The sequence below is a fragment of the Palaemon carinicauda genome, chromosome 7 (assembly GCF_036898095.1).
Source record: "Palaemon carinicauda isolate YSFRI2023 chromosome 7, ASM3689809v2, whole genome shotgun sequence".
NCBI classification, from domain to species: domain Eukaryota; kingdom Metazoa; phylum Arthropoda; class Malacostraca; order Decapoda; family Palaemonidae; genus Palaemon; species Palaemon carinicauda.
Genome location: NC_090731.1, coordinates 98202761 through 98227465, shown reverse-complemented (window position 1 = coordinate 98227465; position 24705 = coordinate 98202761). Strand labels below are relative to the sequence as shown.

Genomic DNA, 24705 nt, shown 5'->3' with positions numbered 1-24705 from the left:
GAGAGAGAGAGAGAGAGAGATTAAACAAAAATGTGTTTAGAGTACATATGATTCTTAACAGTGTCAACGAGTTGAAAGACAATAACAGCAAATCTGAATTCCTTTATTAACTAAAACAAATATTGATACAAACACACACAGGTTCGTATGCACAAACACACACACAGGTGTAGGAATTGCTACGCAGTAAGAGACAGACGGTCCGGGAGGAGGTAGAGATGGTGACTGCGATAACGTACCGTAACTCGTCACTGAAAGTGATGAAAATTAAAAGTCAAAAGAAAAAAAAATGTGAAAAATATGAAATTAAAAAAAAAATAAATAAGCTAAGTTAGATTAAAGTTTCCGTAGTATAAGTTGCGGTACGTTATTGCAGTCACCATCTCTACCTCCTCGCCGATCGTGTCTCCTCCTGCGTAGGAATTTCTACACCTGTGTGTGTGTTTGTACATATGCACACGAGTGTGTTTGTATCAATTTTTGTTTTAGTTAATAAAGGATTTCAGATTACTTGATATTGCTTTTTTAGTTATATTTGTCCTTCAACTCGTTGACGCTGTAGAAAATTATATGTACACAACACATTTTTGTTTAATCTCTCTCTCTCTCTCTCTCTCTCTCTCTCTCTCTCTCTCAGAAAAAACTGATAGACGTCTAACACTAACAGTGAAGAAGAACACGAGAGAGTGAGTATTTATTTAAAGAACATGTTAACACCATGTCTACCTTCTCGCTGATCATCCGTCTCCTCCTGGCGTAGCAATTCCTACACCTCCATTGGCCTGTCTCTAAGGTAAAGTGACAATAAAAACACTTTTTTTTTATTATTTCCTTATAATTATCTTTTTTACATCCTTCTTTCATATTATGCAATTATGTTATATGTAATTATATAGTAATTTATTAAGGAGTTGTTATAGGTTTTAGGGCTGTGGAACAAATTATACAAATTACAGTGTAATCTTATGGGAATATTTGCCCTAACATACAATTGTTTTAACATACGAAGCAGTTTCTGGAACGAATTAAGATCGCATGTAGAGGTTCCACTGTAACATCCTATTTTGTTCTGGGCAGCTTGAACCTCAGAATCAAGCCCCTCCAACTGGGAACCTGCTGCTTTGTAATCAAGGCTGTAACAGGTAATTACTTGAGAACATTCCTTAGGAGGGTGATAACCTAACCCCAAGGGTATAGCATGTTTCTTTGACTGTGAATGGCCCAAGTGAGTGCATTAGACTCCCATTGAGTCATAAACTCATCATTGGTTTTCCTTTTTTGCGCCAGTGATCATATTGAGGCCAGACCTCAGGAAAATAATGAAGAGCCTGCTCTTTAGGTTCAGCAGGCCTCGCTGACCCTAGGAAGATTAAAGGAGGTTGTAAGGAGTTTGTGACTGGGACACAGGTCCTATACCAGTCACAGATTCCCTCTCCTCCTCATAGAGATGACCCAGAGCTCAGAACATCTTGGGACAGAATCTGTCCATAACGTTTTCAAGGAGCTCCTTTGTTACACAAACCATGCCATTGGTAGAGTGGATATGTATCTAATCTCCACCTCACCCTACCCACAAGACACTTTTACTTTCATCTTCCCCTTCCTTTGGGGAACAGCGCTATGGGTCCCTTTACAAGCTGGGTTCAACCTCTGCAGGTAATAACCACTTCCGTTGTGTAACCAAGCATAGTTTATTTTTGTATACATCCCCAATGCCTCCTGTGAGGTGGGCCTTGGGAAACATCTTTTTATGTATAGAGCTCCTATTTAAACTAGGAGCATTTTCACCTAGATGTTTTTATATTCTTATGATATCTCTCACAGACTACTTTAGTTGCTCAGGCTGCTATCATACTTACTTGTATTGATAAGCGAGGTGGCAAGGTTTCCCTCAATTATAGTCTAATACTGCACTAGGTAGACTTGAGTCAATGACTAAGCTAGTAGTCGAACTTACCACCCTCCTAAGAGTGAGTCTTCCACATAAATAACGAAAGGTTTGGTAGTATGGGAATAAATGACCGATTCGGAGATAATTTGTATTTTTCCCTAACTAATACAAACATGTAGTTATTTATAAGAATTGGCCTGCCATCACCTGTCCCCCTGTAAGTCCTGCCTGCAATAAAAAGTGTTGTGGTTCATTGAATCGTGAGCAAATATAGGTGGCTGGGTACCCCCAGCCACCCCTTACCTACCCTTTGTTAGGTAGTGTTGCCACCTCGCACTTTAAATCTAATAGCTACCTTCCAGCTCTGCTGAAAGCGTATTCCACATAAATAACTACAGGTTTGTATTAGTAAGGGAAAAAATACAGTTTATCTCCGAATTTGTAATTTTTTGGAAATTTTCTTAGCTTTCTTAATTGTTTTTATATGCATTATAGTATTTTATCAATGTATTGAAGCCACTTGCAAAGGTTACTATTTTTCATATGGAAGTTTTTTCAGAAAATTTCAATTTTTTTTCTTTTTTTTTTGAGAGATAGAGATTGACCTTCAGAGTTTTTTTTTATATATAGAGATTTCTTGAATATAGATCATTTGGGGATTTTATCAGTAATTTTCTACTCCACTTGGGATCTTAAAGACATAATCATCATATGTTACGGTTATTTAATAAGCAGTGGTTAGGTGTCCGTCAAATTCAGGAATATGTTGTTTTGGTCTAATTTTACCCTATGCGGGTTTAATTATTCTCTCTGACACTTCATACATCTTTTAGCACAAGCATAACATGAAAATTGTAAATTCAGTATATAAACGAACTTCAAAGTTTTTTTTATCTAGAGTGGTTGAATATGTTGAATATAATTTAGTGAGCATAAGTAATGGCTATTAGCAGTAATTTCTTTCAGCACTGGAGATCATCATAAGAATATAATTATCATATTTAAGGGTTATATATTAAGCAGTGGTGAGCTCCTTCCCTCAAATCTAGAAAAGTGTGTGCTACATGTACCAAATTGCCACACATTAGTAAGACAATGCTAGCATAGTTTGTTCTCGTCTGTGTACTTTCTGGGCATATTTTACGCCATAGGCATATTATTATTGATCCTTCCAACCTAGGACTGGATGCCCTTGCATAAATATGAAAAAAGGGTTTTGGCATTAAAACATGATTTTCAGTAAAAAAAATGAAACATGAAATGTAGAGGTGTTCTAGCCAAAAGGTGCAATAATCAGAAATTCCAATATTTCAAGCAGTGGTCCTGAGAACTCTCTCATCTCATATTTAAGAGTATTTTGTATACTGTTCCCTTGAGAACTCTCTTCAGATTAGTTTATTAGTTTAATGCAATTATATTTTCTTTGGCTTATCAAAGAGGGAAGTTGGATTGGTATTTTACAGTATTTTTTAGGATTTGCTCATGCATACTAATTGTCAGGTAATAATTGATTTTTAACTATTACCTGACAATTAGTATGCACAAGCTAATCCTAAAAATAGTTTAATATATATATATATATATATATATATATATATATATATATATATATATATGTATGTATGTATGTATGTATGTATGTAGTTTTCATTACACAGTAATGAATTGTTTTTAATTATTAAGTAAGGTGCCACAAATTCACATGTGTTTTTTGTTTCCTTTCAAATGAAAGGATCAAATTCCTTCCTATCCACAGATTCCAGATTACATTCTTCAAGACCCAAGTTTGATGCAATATTTTGTTCCATCTATTGGTTTCATCTTCCCAGAATATGCTGAAGATAATGTGACAGTGAAGGACAAAATTAAGAAGCAAGTGTAAGTACTGTGCCACAATTACCAAGGCTTTTTCATTTTTGTAGCAATATATTAGTCATCTCAAAATATGTTTTTAAAATATTTTGGAAATTAGCATTTTTTTCTAGCCCACTAGATTTATTCTTGTTTTCTTTAGAGGAAAGGCCATAAAGGGTGTGCAACCTCTTGTCCTATTTTACCCCAGGCGGCAAAAAAATGTTTAGTTGGTAGTGTTATATTGGATTACTATTTGTTAGAGGAGTAAAATTACAACTTTTAAATATGTAACTTCCCTGGTAGTTACATATATATATAGCTTAATCCCGTGTTTCGACGCACGCACGGCAGAAATTCAAATTTTACGGCAATCGCCACCATGACAGTAGGTGGTTATACATGAGCGCAATCTCTCATAGGTTACCAGAACCATTCCCAACATTCCTCTGAAATTCCCTGCCGTTGATCGAGTCAGCACCTAGGAAATTCGTTTGCTAATATTACTTTATTCTACAATTTGGTGAAGTACCTTTTGTCTGATTTTTGTTAATGGCTTTCGCTGCTTGTTTTTGGATATTCTTTTGACTTTTCAATATAGATTTAGATACACACTGTTGGATTTTGACCTGGACTTGTTTTTTCTGTTTACAAAATGGCTGACTCTAAGAAAGTGTTTTAGAGGATGCAAGACCCGTATGCCTAAGGCCCCTATTGATCCTCACTCAGTTTGTAATGGTTGCAGAGGTCAGGTTTGTAAGTATAATAACAGATATATTGAATGTCAGTCTTTGTTTAGTTCAGAGTGGAATGTGTTTGATCGCTATGTTAAGCGACTAGAGAAGGATAGACTTAGAAGGGCTAGATCGACCAGTGTGCTTTCAAATAGGTCTTTTGATAGTAATATTCCTTCCAATGTACATAATTCTAATATTACTATTCCTGTTCCTAAGGCAGTAGTCCCAGACCCCGGTATAGTGCCGGAGGTAAGTGAACCTTCTTTAAAGGATGTGATGGCTGCTATTTCAGCCTTAGGCGCACAGGTTCGTTCCCTAACTTCAGAAAAAGAGGTTATGTGGGGTGCAGTGCGTGGCTTGCAAAGCAAGCTTGTGAATAGTGACAGTGAAGTGGAGGGTGCGTCCGTTCGTTTCCGTCATAATCCCAGCCCGGGACCTCTTCCATGCTCCCCAACCCCTGGGAGAAGGAATGTCGAAAGGCCAAAGGATATGTCAGACCTTGATCAGCGAACGGATGTCCCCTTGAGTGATCTTGTCGACGATCCCCAGGTCACTCCCCCTCGCCGCTGGAAAGGCGAGGTAAGATAGTGTGTGTCTTTGTCGGATGACGCAAATCCACGAGGTGGTTGGCACCAACCACTGCGTTCAAGACCTCTCAAGAGACATATGTCTCCTACTAAACCATCACGCAGTAACTGGTGTTAGCCGGAGGTTTTCCTTTCGGAAGAAAACAATGTGTCGGCGCCAAAACATTCATGAAGGACACATAAGTCGTCGGAGGAAGAAGGTGCTCAGTTTACGTCTGTACACGCTTCTCCCCGTCCCCCTCCCCCTTATTGGGAAATGTCGCTAGGATTTTCCCCCAATGGCCACCCAACGACGGTACACAGTTCAGTTAGCGCACACGGCACTCAAGTGTCTGATCTGTCTGAACTAAAGAGGTCAATTTCGTCACTGTTTGACGCTTACGATTCTCGAACTGAGAAGTCTCGTATAAAAGAGCCTAAACACATCAACAGACCAAGGAAAGGAGCTGCCGTGAACCAAGACGTTATCGGACAGCGCATTTATCCTACGCTCAGCAACACTCCCTCGCAGCGATCGGAACGCGTTGCCGCAAGCGACAAGGTTCTGGTCTCTCCCTCGCGGCATTCTGGATACAGACAGCAGTCTGGATGTATGTTGGATGCATGCAGTCAAGATTTGTCCACACAGCATGATAGACAAGTGGTTTTCTTCCCCTCGCGACTTGCTGGACACACGACTAACGTGCCCTCGCGTCAGGATGTTCAAATACATCATGCTGAATGCATGCAGCGAGCTGGAAGCTCCACGGCAAACTGGACGCTTGCGGTAGTCTGGATGTATGCTGGACGCATGCAGTTAGGTTTTGTCACTATAGCATGTTAGACAAACAGTTGTCTCTCCTTCGCGATCTACTGGACGCGATACTAACGCTTCCTCGCGTCACGCTGTAGACTTAAACCATGCGGGACACATGCAGCACGCTGAAACCTCACGGCAATATGGACGCATGCAGTCAGGACTTGTCCTCGCAGCAGGATAGACAAGTTGTTGTCTCTCCTTCGCGACTTTCTGGACGCGCAGCCAACGCGCTCTCGCGTCACGCGGTTGACATACAGCATGTTGAACGCTCGCTGGACGCATGCGAGAAGGACTTACCCTCGCAGCATGAGGGTCACGATGTTGATGCTTCCTTACAGCATGATAGACTTAGGTTGGAAGCACTGGAACCAGTCTCTCCCTCGAGAGTTACAGTACGTAAACGTGATGCCTCTTCACAATTGGATGATATCCTTCGCGATGTTCCATCAGGACACAATGGGGTCTTTATGGAAGACTATAACCGACAGGATGACGCGGTTTTGTCTCCTACCCATTCGACTCAGGAGATCGATGTTCCTCTAGCAAAGGTTTTGGAGGACGAATCCGCTGCAGACAGCTGACCTTAAAAAGCTTCTGTCAGTTTTAACATCTCTTTATCCAAAGGACTTTACACAACCTATGCCTCAGAGCCCGCCCTCTCAGTTTTTGAAGGGCAGACCCCGAAAAACATCCTCCTTCAAAAAGATGGTTCTTGCTAGATCAGTTAAGAGAGCTTTCTCGACTCTCAACCAATGGACATCCAAGAGGAAGGATCTAGGGAAGGCCTCATTTTCCTTTCATCCAACTAGATTGGCCTCCAGATCTAGTGTGTGGTATTCAACGGGGGAAAGTTCTCAGTCTGGGAATGCCTGCCTCCTCCCAGGGAAACTTCTCCAGACTTGTTGACTCTTCACGCGGGTCAGCCATGAGCAAGTCGAAGATTATGTAGTCCAATTCTGAAATGGACCATCTGCTGAAGGGAAATTTTTCGGACAATAGAAGTTTCAGCCTTATGGACTGGACTCTTGGAGCACTCGGAGAGGCCACAGACCCTAAGAACGAGGCTCAGATGCATCTGATTGCCTGTCTGGATAAGGCTGTGAGGGATGGCTCCATCGAACATTCCGCCCTTTTCACGGCAGGAGTTCTTAAAAAGAGGGCTATGCTCTGTTCCTTCTTATCCTCAGGTTTGTCCCTTGTTCAGAGATCTGAACTTTTATTTGCTCCGTTGGGTAAACATCTTTTCCCTCAGGACTTAGTGAAGGATTTGTCGGCAGCTCTGGCACAACAGGCTACACAAGATCTCATTTCTAGGACTGCTAAGAAAGTCCTCCCAGCTAGCTTTCTAGCAAAGAAACAAAAGGAGGCTCCTCCCACTCGTCAGCCCTTTCGTGGGAGAGCCCCTTCAAGAGGAACTCAGAGGATTGCGGCTGGAGGTCAAGCTCGCAGATTCCCAAGACAACAAGCCAAATCAAGAAAGTGAGACATGCAATCTCCAGACACTAGTGGGAGCCAGACTTTCCCACTTTTAGTGAGAGTGGAGCCAAAGGGGGGCGGACATCTGCACGATCAATGTCCTCAAGGAGGGATACAAGATCCCCTTCCTGAGAATGCCTCCCATGTCGTCGATACCCTTAGAGTTGAGAACAACCCACTCAGGGATCAAGGCAACAGCTCTTGAAGAGCAAGTGAACCTTACGCTGTCGAAATCAGCCATAGAAGTGGTAGAGGACTACCTCCTTGGAGGGGTTTTACAATACAGTAGTCTTTTCCTAGTTGCGAAAAGCTCGGGGGGATGTAGACCTGTGCTGGACGTCAGTCCATTAAACAAATTCGTCTGCAAGGTAAAATTTGCCATGGAGACTTACGTTTCAGTCCTTGCAAGCACCAGACAGGGAGACTGGATGGTGTCATTGGATCTGCAGGATGCATATTTCCATATCCTGATACACCTGGACCACAGAAAGTTTCTAAGGTTCGTGTTCCTCAAGACCACTTATCAGTTCAAAGCACTTTGTTTTGGACTGAGCACGGCTCCCTACGTTTTTACCCGTGTAATGTCCAACGTAGCTCTCTGGCTTCACCTAAAGGGAGTAAGGATTTTTTTGTACCTAGACGACTGGCTACTCAGAGCAGAGTCAAAAGTAAAGTGGTAAAGTGTCTGGAGGCTCTTCAAAGGACAATGTCCTTAACACAACAGTTAGGTCTGATGGTAAACCTGGTCAAATCCCAACTAACACCCTCACAGAATATCATTTATCTGGGGATGAGAATTCACTCAGCGGTTTTTCGGGCTATTCCAGCCCCTAAACGGATTCTGGATTGCCTGGTAAAAGTGAGACATTTCTTAGACATCCGGTCCTGCTCGGTGAGAGATTGGATGTGTCTCCTGGGCACCCTCTCATCGATCGAACAGTTCGTGTCTCTGCGAAGGCTTCATCTACGTCCTCTTCAATTTCATCTGGCAAAGTTTTGGACGAGAGGTCAAAGTCTGGAAAAGTGAATGCCTTTCCCTCTGGGGATCAGGAATCACTTGGATTGGTGGGACGACACCAACAAACTCCAGGAAGGTCTCGATCTGTATCAGAAGAACCCCGACCTAGTGTTGTACTCCGACGCCTCTGACATGGGGTGGGGGGCAACACTCGGGAAGGCCGAGACATCGGGTCTGTGGATAGAGTCTCAAAGGAAATGGCACATAAATATCAAAGAGCTAGTGGCCATTCACCTAGCCCTCATTCACTTTCAGCAGGAAGTCCGAGGAAGAGTGGTTCAGATCAACGCAGACAACACCACTGCCTTGGCTTACATAAAAAGGCAGGGAGGCACTCATTCGGCCTCACTTAACGAGGCTGTGAGAAATTTACTTCTTTGTGCGAAAGCGAAGGACATAACCCTGATTACTCGCTTCATCGAAGGAGAGAAAAACGTCAGGGCGGAGATGCTCTGCAGAAGAAGGCAAGTTCTAACTACAGAGTGGACCCTGCATCACGAGGTGTGCACCAGCCTTTGGATGTTGTGGGATCAACCCTCGATAGACCTCTTCGCCACACAAATGACAAGAAGGTTGCCAGTATTTTGCTCTCCAGTCTCAGACCAGGAAGCAGCCGCAGTGGACACATTTCTTCTGAACTGGGAGGGTCTAAATGTGTATGCTTTTCCTCCATTCAAGATCCTAGACAGAGTCCTGAAAAAATTCAGAGAATCGCCCCACGTCCGCATGACCCTGAAAGCTCCAATTTGGCCTATGAGGCCTTGGGTTGAGGAAATGATGGAGTGGCTGGTAGATACCCCCAGAACATTACCAAATCGGAGTGATCTACTCAAACAGCCTCACTTAGAGAGGTACCACCAAAATCTCCTCGCTCTCAATCTGACTATCTTTCAACTATCGAAAAGCTGGCAAGAGCGAACGGCTTTTCAAGGGAGGCTGCACAAGCTATCTCCAGAGTGAGAAGGACATCCACTATTAGGGTGTACCAATCCAAGTGGGACATATTTAGAGTATGGTGCAGGAATAACAAATTTTCCTCTACCAGTACCTCTATAGCCAATATAGCAGATTTTCTGTTGTATCAGCGTACGAAAGAGAAACTGGCTGTGCCTACCATCAAGGGTTATCGCAGCATGCTAGCCTTCGTCTTTCGTCATCGACACATTGATATGTCAGGTAACAAGGATCTTTCAGATCTCATTAGATCTTTTGAGACGACTAAGAGGAGGGACAATCCAACCCCCTCTTGGAACCTGGATGTAGTCCTGGCCTTTTTAACCTCAAGTAGGTATGAACCCTGGGACAAGGTGTCTTGGAAGGATCTTACCAAGAAGACTTTTCCTAGTTGCTTTGGGTACAGCAAAAAGGGTTGGAGAGTTATAAGCCATCAGCAAGAAGGTGGGCTTTAATGGAGACAAGGCTGTTTGCTCCCTTCAGCTGGGCTTTCTCGCGAAAAACGAGAATCCTTCTTGACCTTGGCCTAGATCTTTTACCATCCCAGGGCTATCTCACTTGGTTGGACGAGGGAAGGAGAGAGGCCTTTGTCCAGTGAGAGCTCTGAAATTTTATCTGCACATGTCCAAAAACCTGAGAGGACAATCAGACAACCTCTGGTGCTCAGTTAAAAAACCTTCATTGCCCTTATCAAAGAATGCTCTAGTTTTTTTCATCAAGGATTTGATAAGGGAAGCTCACCAGAATTGTGAGGAAAGGAGTTTCCCAATCCTTAAAGTGAAACCACATGAGGTGAGAGCTGTTGCATCTTTTATGCCTTATAAACACAATAAGTTAATGAAGTCAATTCTGGAGGTTACTTTCTGGCGAAGTAAATCAATCTTCCCAGGCTTTTATCTAAAGGATGTCCAGACCCAGTATGAGGATTGCTGTTCCCTGGGTCCGTACGTGACCTCCGGCGTTGTAGTTGGAGAAGAGTCTACTGCCTCTTCCCTTTAACCTATATATACCCTTGCCTTTTTTTCTTGTATTTGTGTTCACAGGTTGTCTGTGAACACAGTCTGGGATGCAAGTCAAGTTAGTTTATTTGTGTGTGTTTTTAAATTTTGGAGTAGGTGGTCAGATTCAGTATCCACGGCTATGCCAAGTGTGCAAGCGTGGAGGTCTAGCCACGCTAAGGTCAAGGACCTTGTGGCAGCCCCACAGAGACTTTTACAGCCCCCTGAGTGGATCGCCGAGTCTCTTAAGGAATGCAGGCGAAATGAGGCAGGATAACTTAAAAGCCAGCTTCCTTATCAGGTAAGAACCAGATTGTTAGTACTACTAATTGTGGCTATTAATAATTATACGAATTCTTGATGGGATGAGGTTTTCTACCCACCACCAATGGTATCAATCAGCTATGTATATGTAACTACCAGGAAAGTTACATATTTAAAAATGGAATTTTTATTATAAAATTATTTTTTAAATATACTTAGATGGTAGTTACATATATAAAAGGGCCCTCCCTCCTTCCCTCTTAAAACAGGGGCATGGAATTTCTGAGGAATGTTGGGAATGGTTCTGGTAACCTATGAGAGATGGCGCTCATGTATGACCACCTATTGTCATGGCGGCGATTGCCGCGAAATTTGAATTTCTGCCGTGCGCGCATCGAAACACGGGATTAAGCTTTATATATGCAACTAGCAGGTAAGTATATTTAGAAATTAATTTTAAAATAAAAATACCATATTTTAAGGGAAGAAACAAGTGGGAAGAGGAATCCGAAGTTTGGAAATCTATGGAAAGATGCTGTTGTTGAACCATGTAATCCGAAGTTCGTCATTTGAACCCTTTAACCATAAATAACCTTATTTCATTCAATTATCTTTAGATGTACTTGTTTAATACATCTTTAAAGATTATAATGACTGCTGTACATGCAGACCATGCTCCAAATTACCATGTACCCTGAGGGGTTTATAGTACTTTTTATTTTTTCATGGAGGATACTTGTTTGCACCTCTTGAATTGACTGTTTTCATTTTTTTGCTGATAAATTCTTTTGTGAAATAATCATCATATTAAATAGATACCTTCTAGTGTGGTATTGTAGTGACATGAATAATAATGGATATTTATAATATTTGTATCTGACAGTTACATAGCTTGCCAAGATATTTGTTGTAAATACTTTGCTTCATTTTGTCCATGTTTGTAAATTTTTCATGCTCCCGTGGTTTTTATTTTTCTTGTATCATACTGAGCTTTATTTAGTTTTGTTTGTTCTGATACATTGTAACCACGGACTACTCTCTCAGTAGTTACTCTTCAGTTTAAATTTGTGACCAGAAAATTTTTCCCCCAACCAGGACTCCATTCCAGGCGAGAGAGATCAAAGCCTCCGGCCGGTAACATGCCCCAGGGTATGTTCCTTGCGCAAAGCGACCTTCCATTGTCTTTGACCCACAATGCACCAAGAAGAAGGCCGTGTTAGGCCTGGTAAGAACAGGTCAAAGGTCACCAGTTGTTCTCTGGTTGTTGCCCTGTAAAAACCTATAGTTTTCGTTCGCGACTTAAACTTTGACCTGCGTTTGCGTTTTCAACTTATTGTGTGCAAGGTGTTTGAGTTGAGATGGTAACAATCGTGTCCAACGTTGTTGTACGGGTGTGAATGGGAAAGGTTGTTCGGCTTTACATTCACATTTGGAAATTGATCCCCATTCATTGTGTACCTCGTGTCATTGTCGTGCCTGTTCTCAGAGCAATACGTGTAGTGAGTGTATCGAGTGGTCTGAAACCCAATAGGCTCTTATGGCCATGAAGAGGAAAAAGAAAGCAAAAAGGGAACGTTCTTCTTCGAAGAAAGACAGTGGTTCGAGACCTTCTTCGAGCTGTTCTTCTGTAATTCCTTCCCTTCCGTCGATGTCGCCATGATTACAACAAATCAACGAGGGAGAAGGGACTACGCCGATTTGACGGGACTCCCCGTTGTTTTCGGCTCCCCCCCCTACCGTCCCCTTCAGTGAGTTCGCCGCTCATATCCCTTCTCGGGAGATTGAAGAAGCCCGACAGGGTGAACGAGTCGACTGCCTTGTGTGTCTCACGCGGTGGGCTCCGACCGCCTGCCAGAGCCACCATCTTGGCCTGCCCACACATGCGCACAGCCCCCCCCCACCTCATGGCAGTCTCGGGGAGACCAGGTGTCCTCTCAGCCGCCAGCGCCATCTATTGGAGCTGCCTCACAGGCCTCCCCATTGGCTCGCTCTGCCATCTTGGCCGGCCCCCGCCACCTCGGCGCCTCCCACCTCCGCCAACCTAGCGCCCGCCGCCCTATCATCGGAGGCCACCCCTCACCTGCATCGGGGCGACCTGTTCTCGGATCATTCCCCTTGGGATCAGGAACCCTGGGGAGGCACTCCAAGGACCCCGTTCAGGTCCCCTACGAAGGATCCTTTGCCGCCATGGGAGGAGCGAACCTTTCAGGGGATGCTCCCGTCGTCATTCCAGCCTCCCTCGCAGGACCATAGGCGAGGGAGAGAAGAAGAGGGGGGAGGTGGAACACACTTAAGGATCCTTATGCCTTCTCCCCCTCCCGCATCGGTCATGGTGGACCCCAACCCCAAGAAGAGAAGGCTGGAGGATGCGGCAGGCTGTCGCCATTCATCAGATTCTTCAAGGGGCTCCCAAGGTTTTAGAGGTTCCCTAGACCATCATGCCTCATAAAGTGGGCGTAGAGCAGATGCTCCGCCCAGGGCCCAACCTCCCCTTTGTAGACAGGGCCTCCGGAGGGGAGGCTCTTCGGAGATGATGCCCGCCGGGTCATCAGAAGCTCTGGTAGAAGAGGACCCTTCGGTGGAAGACTCCTCCTCCTCCTCCAGGGTGTTGGCGCTCATGAGGCACCTCAATAACCTGCCGGAGCCAGCCCGTTGCTCCTCCAGGGGAAGTTTCTTTATTGGAGGAGTAGTTTGGCATCCTTCGATAAGCTCGTCCCCCTATGTCTCGCCGACCCCACGAATTCTCTGAAGGCCTCGGGTGTCAATGAAGTTGTTGGTTGCCTTACCCTAGGGTAAGGCATCGAAGATTCTACGCCCCGGAGGATTTCCTGCAGACAGCCAGACCTGTGGAGGGGAACTTGGCATCCCTGTCCCCAGGATTATCGGAGGATAAGGTTGCAGGGGGTTCTGTGGCCTTGCCTACCCAGGAGATTGTCGCCCTCGAGTCAGCACTGTGGTCTTCATTCTCTGTCTCCTTGTGGTTGGACAGGTCCAACGCCATGGGTTTCTTGGCTCTGCAACTGCCGGCTTGGTTGGATCAGGCCAAGGAACAGTTCATAGAACTAGTAGTGTCAGGAGGGAGGGCCATTTCCTTCCTAGTGGAACAGTCCCTGGTAGCCGCTTCCAACATCGTCCTTCGTAGGAGGGACACAGTTCTTCACAGGATGCCGACGAGGCTCCCCTTGAGGGAAATAAGGAACCTGCGAAACTCAGTTTTCAAACGAGGCGCTGTTTGAGGACAGGTTGATTGAAGAAGCCCTCGATAAGTGGAGGAAGGACAACAGAGATGCCATTCTCCACAGGGCCTCCAGCTCCTCCTCCAGACATCATAATCATGGGAATAAGGAGACTCCTAGGCCAAGGCCTCCTACAGCGGTTAACAGGCCTCCTCCTCCCTCTCCAGAGGCTCCCGCCGCTCCAGGCTGGTCCGGGCACCCGCAGCCCTCCTCCGCCCCAGGCAGAAGCACGCCTCCTAACGGTCGGCAGGGGTTCGGACCGAACTGACGACCAAGCAGTAACAAGTTCCCTAGGAGGAAGTAGGAAGAGAGGCCGCCCCCCCTCTTCCATGCTCCTTCAGGGGGGGGGGGATGCCTCAATCATTAAGGGGAAGCATGTTCAAGTTCTTCGCGATGGGTACAGATTGCCCTACGAGGACAACCTACCCCATTAATAATGGGCTCAGAGGCCCAGGCTGCTACCCCCAAGGACAAGGGCAGGAGATCGGCCTTAGGAGTGGAGATATGCAAATTACTACAGAAAGGGGCTGTCGAGCGAGCACCCCTACAAGAACTGGGGTTCTTTATTGGCTCTTCCTGGTGGAGAAAGCCACAGAAGGTTGGAGACTGGGGGTAGACCCTTCCTTCCTCAACAAATTCATCAGGAAGACGCCTTTCAAGATGGAAACCCCTCGCACTGTCCTGGCAGCTATCAAAAAGGGCGACTTCATGCTGTCCATAGATCTAAAGGATGCTTATTTTCAGATCCCAGTACACCTCTCCAGCAGGAAGTTCCTCAAGTTCAAGTGGGGAGAAGAGTTCTTCCAGTTCTGCACCCTCTGCTTCGATCTCTCCACAGCCCCCCAAGTGTTCATGAAGGTCTTTACCCTGGTGTCGCATTGGTCCCACAAGAGGGGTATCAGGCTCTTGAGGTACCTAGACGACTGGCTCCTTCTCTTGGGATCGAAGGACCACCTTTTCAAGCAGAGGGACGAGTTGATGGAATTATGCAATGAGTTGGTGATTGTCGTATCTCCCTCCACAAGGACAGTGTACTTGGGATTGGATTTATTTTCGGTCCAGGCCAAAGCCTTCCCCACATCAGAGAGGCTCGAACGCCTGGAAGAAGTCAGTCAACCGTTCCTCAGGGGGGAAACGGCCAGCCTTCGTCAGTGGCAGAGGCTTTTGGGGCACCTGGTGTCCTTGGAAAAGCTGGTCCCTCTGGGCAGGATATGACTACGCCCAGTCCAGTGGGACATGAGTGTTAGCTCCTAGACCAGGGATCAACCAAAGGAGCTCCCCCTATCGCAGGCATCCAGGGAGGCTCTCCAGTGGTGACTGGACAAGAAGAATACACGGGGGGGGAGGGTTATCCCTCCTGGACTGTCCTCCGGAAGTACAACTATTCACAGACACATCCAAGGAGGGCTGGGGAGTCCACCTGCAGGGTAACTCTGTATCGTATCTGTGGAGCAAGGAGAAGACCCTCCATATAAACGAGCTAGAACTCCTGGCAGCGCAGAGGGTCCTACTGTCCTTGGTGGACGAATTTGCCGGCAGAAAAATTTCCCTAATGTCGGACAATTCCATGGTGGTCGCCTGTATCAAGAAACAGGGTGGTCTGAGGTCCCGTCTTCTGCAGGACCTGACGGAGGAGCTTCTAACCTGGGCTGAGGGAAATAGGACTACCCTGATGGCGAGATTCATTCTGGGAAAAAGAAACCTGGTGGCAGATGGCTTGAGCAGGAGAGGCCAAGTCTTAAGCACTGAGTGTTCCCTCCATCCAGAAGTTGCAAGGTGGGGGTCTTCCTCCCTGGACCTCTTTGTAACCAGGCTGATCGCCAAACTACCAGAGTTTTGCTCCCCAGTCCCGAATCCAGCAGCAGTCATGGAAGACGACTTTCAACATCTGTGGGACGGCCTGGATGCCCACGCGTTCCCTCCGTTTAGGCTCCTGTGGCAGACCCTAAACAGATTAAGGACCTCCAAAGGGGCTCAGCTGACTCTAATCGCCCCCTGGTGGCCGGAAAAGGAGTAGTTCCCCAATCTACAAGACCTAGCAGTGGCCCAGCCATGGCCCTTTCCCATCAGAGGAGATCTTCTCAGGCAGCCTCACTTTCTGAAGTTTCACGAGGGGCTCGGAAACCTACCCTTCACGCATGGAAGTTATCAAGCGCCTCCTGACGAGGGAAGGATTCTCCCCAAGGGCGGCCTCCCAGATGACGGGCTGCCTCCGCTCCTCCTCGAGGGCCATATACGGAGCTAAATGGCTAGAGTTCTACAAGTGGTGCCGGAAGAACGACCGTAAGCCCATAGGAGCCTCCATCCCAACAATAGCAGATTACTTGGTTCACCTACGCCTAGATAGGAACATGTCGGTGCCATCCATCAAAGGGGTCAGAGCCGCTTTGGGACAGATCCCGTGGTTGAAAGGAATAGACCTGGGTTGTTCCAGGCAACTGTCCATGATTATCAAGAGTTTTGAGCAGTCCTGCCCTCCTCATTCCTTGAAGGCTCCATAGTGGGATGTCCTCTTGGTCTTGGACTCCTTCAAGAAACCACCGTTCGAGCCCTTGCGGCAGGCCCTGGACAGAGAATTGACCCTGAAGACTGTGTTCCTCCTCGCCCTGGCCTTTTCCAAACGGGTGGGCGAATTGCAAGGGCTAGCAGCCAACGTTAGTCATTCCATTGTCTGGAAGGAGGCAATCCTAACCTTTGTGCCCTCCTTCGTAGCCAAGACCCAGAACTCAGCTATCTCAGATCCGAGGTTCTAGGAGTTCGTGATTGCAGCCATCCTTAAGTCAGATGACTCGGAGGACCTTTTGCTGTGTCCGGTTAGGGCTCTCTGGAAGTACCTGGCATCCACGTCCCACTTGAGGCTTACCATGAAACGCCTGTTTGTCTCCACAGGCAAAGTGAGGAAGGCGATTTTGAAGAACACAATTTCCTACTGGCTCAGAGAGGTAATTCTATGGGCGTATGTAGCAAAGGGCAAGCCGGCGCCCTCATCTGCCAAGCCCCATGATATCAGGTCCATCAGTACATCGTTGGCCTTTTCAAAGAATGTCGATGGCACAGGTTCTTAAAGCAGGTGTGTGGAAGAGACAACACCTTCACTTCCCATTACCTGAAAGACTGCTCCTTAGTGTCTCGCGATGAGTACAGACTGCCCCATCGTGGTGGCACAACTGAGGATTTAATGCCACGACTTGCACACAGTGTTAACGTCTGGGGTTGGAGACGCAGTGAGTTTCATACCCCCTTCTCCTGCTACATGACACGTATGACAGTTCTACGCCGATGGATGTCCCCAAACTTGGGTGAGTGTTATTGCAGGTTTCTTGAAGTTTTTCCCCAACAGGCCTTCCATATCACCTGGTCTTCCGCCCCTTCCTCGTTTCAGTTCCCACCTCCTAAGCCTAAGTCTCTTGAGAGAGTAGTCTGTGGTTACAATGCATCGGAACAAATACCAAATTCTTAGTAATTTGCATTTTTCCTAGCATACTTACCACGGACTACTCTTGTAGGTATGTCCCACCTTACCTACCCCGCTGGTTCTTGGAAGTAGCTGGTACTGAGACAACGGTGGCACCTGGATCGAGTACGAATGGCGACCTTTGCCCTGTCCTTATCAGGCCTGACGCAGCCTTCGTCTTGGTGCATTGTGGGTCAAAGACAATGGAAGGTCGCTTTGCGCATTGTGGGTCAAAGACAATGGAAGGTCGCTTTGCGCAGAGAACATATCTTGGAGCATGTTACCGATCTGAGGCTTTGATGTCTCTCGCCTGGAATGTAGTCCTGGTTGGGGAAAAAATTTTCTGGTCGCAAGTTTAAACTAAAAAGTAACTCCTAAGAGAGTGGTCCGTGGTAAGTATGCTAGAAAAAATACAAATTGCTGAGAATTTGGTATTTTCATGAGTTTTCTTTAGAATCATCGGTTTACAAATTTTCTATCATTTATTTGATGATTATAGGCTTATGAATATGATAGAAATGTCAGTGAAGTATTTTAGTAGAAAATACTGATGATTCAATGGCTTGCTATCTCCTTCGGTATTATTGAAAATGCTACTAGGAACCTTTGTGATTAGTATTATGACATAGTCAGCCAATATACTATAAAAATAAGATTCCTTACATACCTACTGAAAAGGGAAGACGAGAAACTTGAGGAGGTATTCACCTCCAAATGAGCAATTCAGCAACTGGGAACCAGTTCTTTAATGCCTCCAATATGATTGTTGTGAAGAATTATTCTCATTAATATCCTCTTAAGGCTAGCCTTAATATTAGTGATGCTGAAGCAATAAGAGTTAGGGGGAAATTCGATTCAAGGTAAGAGAGGCCAATTGATCTTGGTGGCCCTCTTATACCTCTCACTACAAGGCATCGAATCCCGTCTCAGTAGCTGCTTACGATATTTGTCCCCATCTGATATACATGCACACTTATTCTATGATGACCTTTATATCCTTAGTGCTGATTACAGAATAAATTTTCAACTGTTTTCATCTTTCACTTGTATTATACTCTTATCAGAAAAAGACTGTTCTCTCATGTACTTCCTTTAAAAAATTCTTTTATTCATTGTGAAGTCATATACAAACATTTTCAGAAATATTTTTTGTTGCCCATTGTACTCTGAATAACAGTAAATCACCGAGATTCTGTGTAAATCAGCTTTATTTTCACATTGAAGTGATTCTGTGATTTGATGGACATGGGCTCCCATTAAAATACGAGCATTTACTGGATAATTCGAATGTTTTGTATTTCAGGGGCTTGGAGATAGGAAATGGGCAGTTCAATCCTACATGTCAAAAACTGTGTACTGTAGAATATCAATAAATGGTAATAATTACAGTAGGCTAACTTTTACTCTCAAAAACAATTGACACTAATATGAAATATACATGAAAATAAGAATAATTTGCAGAGATGATGGTTAAGAAAATAAGGAAGGAAACAAGATAAAAATTTATCTTGTCATCTGTTATTCTGTTCACAGTTATCAGGGTTAAAAATGTAATGTGTTAGTGGTATCGAGGAAAGTTCCCAAGATATGTGAAATGGAAGAAAATGGTGAAATTTGGAAATGTATAACAAAATAAAGGGGAAGATTTATATGGATTGATACATTTTCAGCTAATGATTTATAGTGTGCAGGTCATTTGAGATTTTAGATACCATTTTGTAATAGAATTCAACTGAAACAGCAGCTTTTGACAGCTTTCATGTCTGGTGTTGTGGGTGGTGGCAGAGGCGGAGAGTGACACGGCTATGTCTCGCTTTAGAGAATGCTTCCTGTGTGATATGATCATGTATGCTAACATAGAAATGCTCTAAAATAGCCTGCAAACAGTGGAATCACAAGTGTTTCAGTTTGTGGTGGGTTGAGATCTAGGAATATTATTATTATCATTATTACGAGGTAAGCTACAACCCTAGTTGGAAGAGCAGGGTACTTTAAGCCCAAAGTCTCTAACATGGAAAAATAGTCCAGTGAGGAAAGGAAATTGAGAAATAAATGAACCATAAAGGAAGTAATGAACAATTAAAGTGAATTATTTTAATTAACATTTAAACAGACCTTACTTATACAAACTATAAAGACTTGAAAAAAAAAGAAAGGAAGAGAAGTAAGATGGAATAGTGTGCCCATGTATACCCTCCGGCAAGAAGACCATGGTACAGAGACTATGGTACTACCCAAGAATAGAGACCAAAATGGTTTGATTTTGGGAGTGTCCTTTCAAAAGAGCTGCTTGTCATAGCTAAAGAGTCTCGTCTACCATACCAAGTGGAAAATAGCCATTGAACATTTACAGTGCAGTAGTTAACCCCTCGAGCAAAGAAGAATTATTTAGTAATCTAGGTGTTGTCAGGTGTATGAGGACAGGAGAATGTGAAAATATGCCAGAATATTCGGTGTATGTGTAGGCAAAGGCCCTAATAACTCTAGCCGTAGTATCTCAACAGATGGCTGGTTCCTTGGCTAACCTTCTACCTACCATCAAGCAGTAGGTGGCTCGGTGGGTGGATGCCTCACATAGGAAATGTCCCCATTGGTGAAAGAGAGTGGTCGGATTCTGCATGGCAGCATAAAAACTCAATAAAGTAGCCCTTTCGCAAACTGGAATAAAGGCTAGAATCTCAGTCCTTGTTGGTTTGCTAAAGAAAGGAGGGGCAAAATCAAGGGCAGGAACTATTTTTAGTAAAATATACTTAGGTGTGCTATATGACCATGTGTTGTACTCTTTAGTAGGATAAACAAATGATTTAACTTTGTATGGTTTATGTTTGTAAATGACATTTCTGGTATGCCATACACCTATGTACCTACCATGTTTGATTGACAATGAACATCATCATAGGGGTTTGGTTAGAGGATTTATGAGAAGATTTTTAATGTGTATTACACTGTGCACCTTCAGAACCCTTACTAAATCTAACACTAGAGGCACTAGTAGTCTAGACCCAACTGGAGCAATCAGGTTAGGGTTCAAAATACATTAGGGACAATTTGTACAGATCTATTTCCTAGATTTAGCCTTCTTAGATTTCACAAAGGAAGCTAAAGAAATTAAGAGCTTTTGAAGTTTATCAGTATTAACCCTTTTACCCCCAATGGACGTACTGGTACGTTTCACAAAACTCAACCCTTTACCCCCATGGACGTACTGGTACGTCCTTGCAAAAAACTGCTATTTACAGTTTTTTGCATATTTTTTATAACTATGAGAAACTTCAGGCATTTATCAAAAGAATGAGACCAACCTGACCTCTCTGTGATGAAAATTTAGGCTGTTAGAGCTATTTAAAAAATATATATTGCAAAATTTGCTTGAAAATAAAAAAATGGCGGGGGGGTTAAGGGTTGGAAAGTTCCAAATGGCTTGGGGGTAAAAGGGTTAAAGATGTACTTCTTGAAGTGCTGATTTGAAAATCTGTGTTGGAGTTTTATTACTGTAATTATCCGGCTATTATCAACTAGCATTCGGCTAAGGGGGACCCAGACCTTTATCTGTCGTGCCTCTCTTATAGGTTTCCGAGATCAATTTTGAGAGTTGTGATAATTTGGGCTTGAAACATTCATTGTTTCGGTGCCTTTCAGTTGATGTAAGGAACGAAAGGATTATGATCTACATTATATCTACACGTGACCTCTTTGACAATTTAGAACACAGCATTTAATGAAGGCCTACCTGTTTGTTAGGAATAATCTCTTGAAGAAAGGATTATTAAAAATGGTTTTAAGAACTTAAAATCATTAGGATGTTATGAGCAGTAATAGCATTAATTTTTATTACTGTATTATCATTGTTTTTTATTATGTAAACGCTTATTCATTTACAGTACTGTAAATGTCAGTAACGTAACAAAATTTTGAATCCCAGTGAATTTGGTGTACCAAATATTAGAGGTAATGAACACCATTGCACTTTTAATGCATTGTATAACCTCATAGAAATTTTAAAGGTGGTCGTCGAGTTTTAACGGAATAAGGACCGAGAGAGGTCGTAACTCGATCTGAATGTATTGTGAACTTGAAATGTGAAGTTCCATAGATTTATTATACTCATAATACTGTTATCACCTTGGTCATATTTTGTTAATATTTTCTTACTGCATATAGTTAGTTTGTTTTGTTGGTTAATGATATATCGCATATTTCAAATCTAAAGTTGTAAGGAATAATCGAGGTATAGAGAATGTGATTTGTGTTTGGGGTCCTGGCTAGGTTGCAAATAATAATGGGGCACATTTTATAAGTTTTTGTTCAACAAACAATATTGTTATTGTAGGTACTCTTTTCCAGCACAAGGACATCCACAAATATACATGACTTCACATGTTGCATTTACAAAAATCAAATAGATCACATAGCTATTAATAAAAGAGAAGGAGGACTACCAGAAATGTAATAAGCTATAAAGGTGTAGCTATTGATAATGATCACCAGCTTCTCATTGCCACACTGAAAATAAAACTGAAAGCACCCAACAAAAGATGTAAATAGAACACCAAAGTTTGATACAACTAGACTTCTATAAAATGAGCACAGAGAAACCTTTGCAATTGAATGTAGGAATTGATTTGCAGTCTTAGAGACTTTAGGCAACGAAGAGCAGACAATTTATGAAGAAGGGTATGATATTAAGGACATATATCAGTCAGTTGGTTGTGAAGGTTTGTGACATGCAGTTACAAAGAGAAAACCATGGATATCAAATGATACCTTAGATACTACAAAAATGAGACAAAGACAGAAGTTGATAGTTGAAAGTTTTCGAGGAAGTAATGAAAATTGCCAGTTAAAGGATTCTTAATTATTCCAATATTGATAGTGAACTCAAAAGAGAAGCCAGGAATGACTGTAGAGAATATTTAGACAGGAAAGCAGATGAGGCTGACAAAGCTGTGAAATTAGGGAGTGGCTGTGATGTAAGATTTGCTCATAGAATTACTAATGAAATATCTACTGGGGGCAATGAAGAAGGGGAATATACCCATCAAAAAGAGAGATGGATCTGTTATAACAACTGAAGATGATGAAAGCAACATTGGATGGAACACTTTAGTATGGTCATGAATAGGAGATATGAAGGGAATAATGTAATTGATATACCTGAAGCTAAGGAAGACCTTAAGGGGACCGACCGCCATGTCTGCCATTATTTTCTAATGATCCAAAATACACCATTTTTATGTTTTAGACATATATAAAATGCCTTCGTCATATAAAAATTTCAAGTCATTTGATTAAAAACTGATTTATTAGCAAAAATCATGATTTAATAAAAAAAAATTTATGTACATTTTTCCCCACTATTATGACAACAATTTTATTGATTCTTATACCATAAAAACTTTTTTGAACCGAACAATACGTGAGATGGAATTTTGATTTTCCTTTTTTCATGAATTTCAATTTTTTTCCTCGTCTAGATGCAAAATAGTCGTGAAAAAGAAAGTAAAATGAAAAGAAAAATTCTGTCTCACAAAATTGTGGGATTTTTATTCCTCTTTGCAATGATAGCTTTCTCTCTAAAATCGAACAATAGATAAGTGAGAAAAATGTACCCAAGTGTGAATAAGTATGTTTTTGAGTTATGAGCTCCCAAAGGTTTGCAACAAATTTTCGCTTTTTATTTGAAGAAATCAAGATAACATTATTATGATAACTTTTATTGTTTATTCCTACATAAATGCACCCTAAAGGAGGTATCTAAGCCCTACGTTTACTTTTAACACTTGGCGTAAGGATGTCATGAGTTGCCAGCGATCTCTCATTGTTGCCAGTGTTTAAGTTAGCATGCGTCAGGTTGTACTCTTATTCATGTTTCCCTCTCCTTGGTTCTTTTTTCTTGTTCTCTGCTTGCTTTTTGTTCTTTCTATGACCTTAGGTAACATTGGCCTTGCTGTAAAGTTCCCAAAGACATTGTGAAAACACAATGTACATACGAAATACAAGTAAACAAACACATGCATTATAACTTCGATACATCTTTGGAAACTCTAGCTGCTGTTCTCGTAGAATGTAGATTACCGCTGCCTGAAGCGAGAGAGAGTGAGTGTGTGTGTGTGTTAGTTTTGGACTTTGGTATTATAGTATTTGTATAAATGGCAGTTTAAATAATTTGAGATATATATACAGTAGAACCTCGGTTTACGAATTTAATTCGTTCCTAATGCGAACTCGTAAACAGAAAAATTCGTATCGCGAAACGAATTTCCCCATAAGAATGTTATAAAATCGAAATAATTAGTTCAACCCATCTACAAAAACCAATTTTCTCAAATTTTTCCTTACACATACAGTACTCTACTGTACTCTACACAAAATTATTAAAATATTGCAGTCATTTAATGATGAAAATATGGATATGCATGCACAGTAAATCTGAACTTTACCTTAGAGGAGTGTCGCTGCTGGCTTGATGGAGACGAGAGGAGGGGAAGGAGGAGGAGGGGGTGGAGGGAGAATCTCCCTCCATGAGAACTTCAGGAACGTTGACTGGAGTTCTCTCACGAGAATGGCGTTCACTATCACTGGTTTTGCGTTTGCGAGACTCTTGGTCGTCGTCTTTCACAGTTCTTTTCTCCCCCTTCACAAGATATTTTTCAATAGACACCTGCTTTTGTCTGTTCTTTGAAATTTTATAGAAGTGACCCACCCCATTATCGACTAATAAATTTATTGCACGGTCTGTTTCAGCCTTATTCGGGACATTTTCCTCAAGGTTGGTCTCATTCTCTTGGAAAATGTCTGAATTTTCTCAAAAAATTATCAAAAATATGAAAAAATTAATTTTTATAGCATTTTTTTGCAAGGACGTACCGGTACGTCCATGGGGGTAAAGGGATGGCTTTTGTGAAACGTACCAGTACGTCCTTTGGGGGTAAAAGGGTTAAATTCCTTATTCCTGATCTAGATATTAATCTTTGGCACCATCGTTCAATTAGTTCATTATGCATGTTGCATGAGATTTTTCATAACTCTTACCATCCTTTACATTCAGATCTCCCTGGACAATTCTATCCTGTTCGTAAACTAGGCAGGCAGTTAATTCTAATAGCCAGGCCTTCTCCATCATGAGGCTCAATACTACACAGTACTCAAGAAGTTTTATTCCAGCTGATACCAAATTGTGTAATGATCTTCCTAATCGGATGGTTGATTCAGTAGAACTTCAAAACTTCTAAGTTGGGGCAAATGTTTTCATGTTGACCAGGCTGACATGAGTCTTTTTATAGTTTATATATGACATATCTCTTTTTGACATTGTTGATAGTTTATATAGGACATATCTGTTTTGACGTTGTTACTTTTTTAGAATGATTTATTGTTAATTTATTCTAATCATTTATTTATTTCCTTATTTCCTTTCTTCACTGAGCTATTTTTCCCTGT

General features: G+C 42.9%; 1 protein-coding gene across 3 annotated transcripts in view; it reads left to right on the top strand.

Moving 5' to 3' along the window:
- LOC137643975 (la-related protein 1B-like) overlaps positions 1-24705 on the top strand; it is a 798692-nt gene that overhangs the window by 197702 nt on the left and 576285 nt on the right. For 2 of the 3 annotated variants that reach the window (XM_068376809.1, XM_068376807.1), the window contains one exon: positions 3624-3769. In XM_068376809.1, the coding sequence (XP_068232910.1) occupies positions 3624-3769 (146 nt within the window). The remainder of the gene's footprint in view (positions 1-3623; positions 3770-24705) is intronic. The other variant, XM_068376808.1, reaches the window with a different exon arrangement.